The sequence below is a fragment of the Recurvomyces mirabilis genome (genome assembly GCF_035927965.1).
Source record: "Recurvomyces mirabilis strain CCFEE 5264 chromosome Unknown scaffold_42, whole genome shotgun sequence".
In the NCBI taxonomy this organism is placed as follows: Eukaryota; Fungi; Ascomycota; class Dothideomycetes; order Mycosphaerellales; family Teratosphaeriaceae; genus Recurvomyces; species Recurvomyces mirabilis.
In genome coordinates this window covers 138607-144107 of record NW_027041976.1, presented here as the reverse complement: position 1 = coordinate 144107, position 5501 = coordinate 138607, and the positions used below count along the sequence as shown (strand labels likewise).

General features: G+C 49.9%; 2 protein-coding genes across 2 annotated transcripts; one reads left to right on the top strand and one right to left on the bottom strand.

The window, feature by feature from the left end:
- Positions 1-2305: 2305 nt before the first annotated feature.
- On the bottom strand, positions 2306-3016 carry LTS14_010443 (uncharacterized protein; the record flags this gene model as incomplete). The annotated part of the gene is made up of 2 exons (XM_064843119.1): positions 2306-2907; positions 2959-3016. 2 exons carry the CDS (start codon positions 3014-3016, stop codon positions 2306-2308), a joined length of 660 nt encoding a protein of 219 aa, XP_064689338.1.
- Positions 3017-3280: 264 nt separating this feature from the next.
- LTS14_010442 (uncharacterized protein) lies at positions 3281-4270 on the top strand (the record flags this gene model as incomplete). The annotated part of the gene is made up of 1 exon (XM_064843118.1): positions 3281-4270. The coding sequence occupies one exon, from the start codon at positions 3281-3283 to the stop codon at positions 4268-4270; it is 990 nt and encodes a 329-aa protein (XP_064689337.1).
- Between the last annotated feature and the right edge of the window lie 1231 nt (positions 4271-5501).

Here is a 5501-nt window from a genome sequence, read left to right as displayed (position 1 = left end):
TCTTTGGTCGTCATTTCAGCTGAACGATCAACTGCTATACTGCCGTTTCTGCATACTACTGGCTTTGTAGATCGGATACGCGCAACATGAACAGGAATGCTTTTGCCGCCGCCATTGAGAGGAAGGCGATCTCCCACTGCATATTCGAGGCCTGTTGCAGCCACCAGAGCTCGTGAAACGACCGCCCCTCGGACCAGGATTGGAGAGCCTCGAAGACCTTTCGCTGTTCGCTTCTTCATAGTGGTCCAACTCCTGGCTCAACCTTCCGCTTGTGCTCGGCAAAGATAACGATCAATCTCCAAAAGACACGCCGGAGCTCCAACGCTGCAGTTCCTAATGAACCAGTCCCAACCCTAGGTTCTCATGGATTGTGCCCGAAGTTATCCTGTTGGCATATGCGCGCTTCACCATCCTCGTTGGATGATTGCGCTCATCTATCATCGTCCGAATGTCCGCAGTTTCTCTCTCGTCCGATCACGCCCAGTTGGATTTCAAGCAGTAAGTGTCCCCAACAAATTTTCTCTTGACAATGGCAAGGGTGATGTGCCGCCTATTCAACACGTGGAGTAGTTGGGCTCGAACGTAGGCCACCTCGAAATTGACACCAAGCCTTGTCTTCGGCCACACCCTTCTTCTTCCCAAAAAGGGGCGACAAGAGCGCGCGCGGCGATGCTTCCCGAAAGAAGCGCTCACGAGGCGGCAGGACGCAGACGAGGTAGTCCAGAGAAAGTGTTTCGATCGGCTGACGCTGTCTTGTATATCACTCTGCTGTTCCTACTGCTTGCCGTACATTGGTGGCGAGTAGGAGCATAACGGTTGGGTCGGCTAAACATACGATCCGGCGCATTGAAGCATCAGCTATTGGCAATATTCAATATGTATTGTATGCTTTTGACGATGACGTGGAGGACTAGGTCGTTGCTGTTGTGTGGAGGAGAACTTGCTGAACGCATCCAATCTATAACCAGCCCTCGGACGTGCTGCGCGTAACCATGGTACGATAATCCAAAGACGTTGGTCAGGTACCTCTGCTATATTGGCTGCTTTCAGAGCCTCTACCTAGGTCTGAAGGACGTCATGGTGCTGGCCAGCGAAGAAGTCCTCCGCCTCAAATCTGTTCTGGCCTTGAGTAGGCTCAGTCTTGAAATCGGTGGCCTGGAGATACCTTAGTCAGTCAGGCTGCTTAAAGATCTGGTAGATAATGTTGTAAGTCGTTTCCTGCAGTTGGAGGACAACATTTGACTCCGCTATTGTGAGGTTAGCCCATCCATGCTGGGCTGTACGATGGTCTTATATACCTTGTCACCTCCGACAAGGCTATACGCACAATTGTCCATTTGCCCCATAAACCAAACCCTGAAGCAGGTCGAGTAACACCAAAATCCACGTACGAGAGAGGTGGTGAGATACTGGTAGATCATGTCAGTCTGTATTTTTGCGACCTTGTCAAGGCTTTTCACATATGCACTTATGCGTCCGTGCCTGCTACAATGTACATTGTCGATATGTCCTACTCAAAGACTCAGGCGCAATAGTGAAGCTACAGACTCGACAATGGATTATTTGATAATGCAGGATAACGTGAGGATTGTTGGAAAGATGCCCACGGCTGAATTGCTTACCTGTTCCTATCTTCGCTGGTTTAAATAGCGTCGGTATGCTCTTCACGACTGCCATCATATTCATTTGTATCTAGTATGATATTATCGAGAAGGTACGATCTTCACACTCGGGGTGCGCAAGGTATTTGACTCCGTTGCGAGTTGAGTGCAGCGCCTATGGCTCTCACGATGCAAGTACTCTCTGTTTGATGCGCTGAAACTCGATGCCATAGACTGACACGTGTCTACACTCCTCTTGTACTTGGGGCATTAGAAATGCTAGCAGCCCTCGCGTGTGACTGTGATTGGAATATAATTCACTTGCAACAGAAGTCGAAGCCCAGAGTCAAAGTCCCGAGCTAGATGCGCGCCATATTACTTAGCGTTGTGACGCCGATCTGTATTCGATCGCGAGATATCAAGTTCAATGGACGAACATGAGCACGTTGCCGAAGCAGGTCATGAGAGGTGCAAATGCGCTGGAGATAGATCAGCGAATAGAGATGGAGCAGGGGAGTTTGGGAAGTTGGGAGACATTGAGTCGACGTATATTACTATTTTCTAACGCTGAGCCTGCATGCGCAAGCACCTTGAAAGCACAATGAATGGGCTGCGGCTCAATGGTCCTCGCGTCGGACTGCCAGCATCATAATTCCACACCTGCTCACATAACAGATGCCCGGCCAGAGGTCACTGCTTTTTCATCAAGCTTGACTCTGCTCTTCTTTCTTGGCACTTGCGATCAAGCCAACCTTCGTCCAAGGGGCAGCTGTGCCAAGCTGTCGCTCTACCTCCTCCACATTCTGCTCTTCGGTTCCATTTGCATTCACCTCATGCATATGGACTCTGTGTTGATACACACGCAAGACTGGCAGCGTCTCCCGCTCATACTCCGCAAAGCGCTTCTCGAAATTCCCTATACTGTCTCGTGAATCACGCATTCGAGCCACATATCTCGATCGTGCATTGGTGTGGCTGACGTTGACGACAAGGACCAGGTCTGGATTTGTCGCTCTGCTGTGACCAGCATTCAACTGCTCTAAGCAGCGCGGAAAGCCATCGACCAAGATACCTCTGAAATTCTGCTGGCTCGCCTGCATGATTGCTTGTGCAATGAACGGGTCGAGATCTTTTGCCGTAAGAAAGCCTTGATTATTGAGCTTATCCTGAATGGCTGCTGCAAGAGCTTCGTCCCGACTGTCATCTCGTAACCAGGCACGTAGATTGTCACCGATTGAGTAATGTAGAAGTGGATACGTTGCAGCTAGATGGGCGCATATTGTGCCTTTCCCGGCTCCTGGTGGACCTGCGAGTCGAATTAGCAGTCTTTTCTGGCGAAAGCCAGGCACAGTCTGACCTAGCACACAGACGACAAACAGATCGTGCTTTGCATCTGGATCGACATCGTCAATCATTTCTGCAATCGTGAACCGCCGCCCTGGAGGCGTAGCTAAAACACGTGGTCAAGTGGAAGTGCATGTAGGTGCTGCGTACGTGAGTCATCATGTGACTATTGTGATATCGAAAGGCAAATTTACGCTATACTGCAAGCTGACGCAATTTCTACATGCAAGAGCAGAACAATAGTCCTCGACACACACCTCTTTCGCAGCTACATCGCTGAAGCTGTGACACTACAGCACAAGTCAATTTGCGAAGCTCATCAACCCTCCTCCAACATGGATATTTCCTCGTTGGTGCAATGGACTTACGAAAATCTTGTCCCAGCCACAGTTCGCTCAGCTCGGTCGACTGATACACAACCGGCTGATCCCACGGACAAGCCAATCTCCGTCAATTACTTTCCCTCCCGGAAGTGCAACTACACCTGCGGCTTTTGTTTCCACACCGAGACCACGTCTTACGTCCTACCCATCGAGAAAGCCATGGAAGGCCTGAGACTGCTACGAGAAGCCGGCATGCAGAAACTCAACATCGCTGGTGGTGAACCATTCCTCTACCCAAAGCTACTTACCCAACTCCTCCAGTACTGCAAGGAAGAGCTCCGCTTGGAAAGTATCAGCATCGTCAGTAACGGCAGCAAGATACGCGAAACGTGGATGCGAGACAATAGCCAGTGGCTGGATATCCTGGCCATAAGCTGCGACTCCTTCAATCCTGACACTAACATTAAGATCGGGCGAGGGGAAGATGGCAAGAACGTCGACCGGCTCTTCCAGGTCGCCGAATGGTGCCGTAAGTACGGCGTGAAGTTCAAGCTCAATACAGTCGTCAACACCCACAATTGGAACGAAGACATGACTGCCCAGATCGAACGACTCGCGCCCTTCCGCTGGAAGGCCTTCCAGTGCTTAATCGTGGCAGGCGAAAACGACAACGCCAAACGGAAGCGCGATGCGACTGACTTTCTGGTGAATGATGAGCAGTGGCAGATCTTTCACGAGCGGCATAAGCATCTCAAGTGTTTCGTGCCGGAGGACAACCAGTCGATGGCCAGCAGCTATCTATTGCTGGACGAGTATATGCGTTTCATGGACAAGGGCGCGGGCATGATCACTACAAGCGACTCCATTCTCGAAGTGGGTGTGAAGGCTGCCATGAACCAGGTCAAGTGGGACACGGCTTCCTTCCTGGAGCGCGGTGGTATCTATGACTGGGCTAAGGAGAAGTCGTGTGATGGTGGAGAGAAGAGGGAGCTCATCTGGTGAGGAACGTTCGTGGCTGCTTTGCTCTTCCAAATCACCGCTACAGCTGTTCATAGCGACAAGAATATAAACACTCTGGTCGATGTAGGAGGTAGTCCATATATGGTAAGCATTGAGGCTTCACGGGCGCAGATATTGACAGCTGTGAAGTGCTAGACCACGGCGAATAGCGAGCGAGGTCATAAACAGGATATGATGCATTGGTGGCTATGCTACTTGCAGAGGAGTGCAGATATCAAGGTACAAGGAGGCTAGTACGGTGATGAAATACATATTACAAGTCATCGCGGCCACATAGAACTGTTAGTAGTCAAAAGGACAGGCCGGATTATGTATTCGATCGCGGTGTCTACGACCCCATCTGAGCTGATACTAAGCTCATTAAACTCCACTTCATTGCGGGTGGAAGCTAGATACTCTTTACATCATATTGCGGCCCCTGTTTGCCACAGAGGCTCTTTAGTAAAAAGGGTACTGTGCCTCTCATGATGACGAGGAATCGATTAGCCGACATGCCTACAGCCTTTCCCACCTTCAGACTCAGATCAACGAAATAACAGCTCTTCTCGGAATACATAGCTTCCAGCGTAGTACATGAATACCAGCCCTAGGTCTACAAGGCACTTAACAAGGATGGATTCATCCATCAGTGATAACAAATCTACTCTGTCGTCTTCAAAATCCGCAAGCAGCGCCGCTGCGTCACAAAGACCTTCTAATACTGGGCTGCTAATGGAACTTATACTTGCACTCATAAGTTTCAGCTCTCCAATAATCCCACTTTTGCCACCAGAAGAAGCACTAGTCAAAGCAGTGCACAAAAGCTGAGCTTTGAGGGTATGTGATTAGACCCTAGCCTGAAGCGGCTTGATGCCTCGAACATCAGCCAGTCTCCTACCACCAAGCCCTTTCTGGCTAGAGCTTCTTTCTGGAAAGGCTACATATAATCTCATCGAGACTAGTCAATGAAGCTTTCAGTCGTTTTCAACTGCACTAAAATCTAATGGGAAGTACCTCTCGATGATTCAACTGGTCTGTCTTGTACTGCGCCACATTGAACCACTCTTCTCGGTCACGGTCTGCCGCTTCTCGTGACGTGCAATACTCATATGCTGGCGCTTAAGCACCAAAAGAAAGCATGATATCAACGGCTGATTGCCCGCCCTTGCCTTATCATATCATAGGTCGTGGTGTATACTTTGTAAGGGGCTCGCGAACATCTGTATACTCAGGC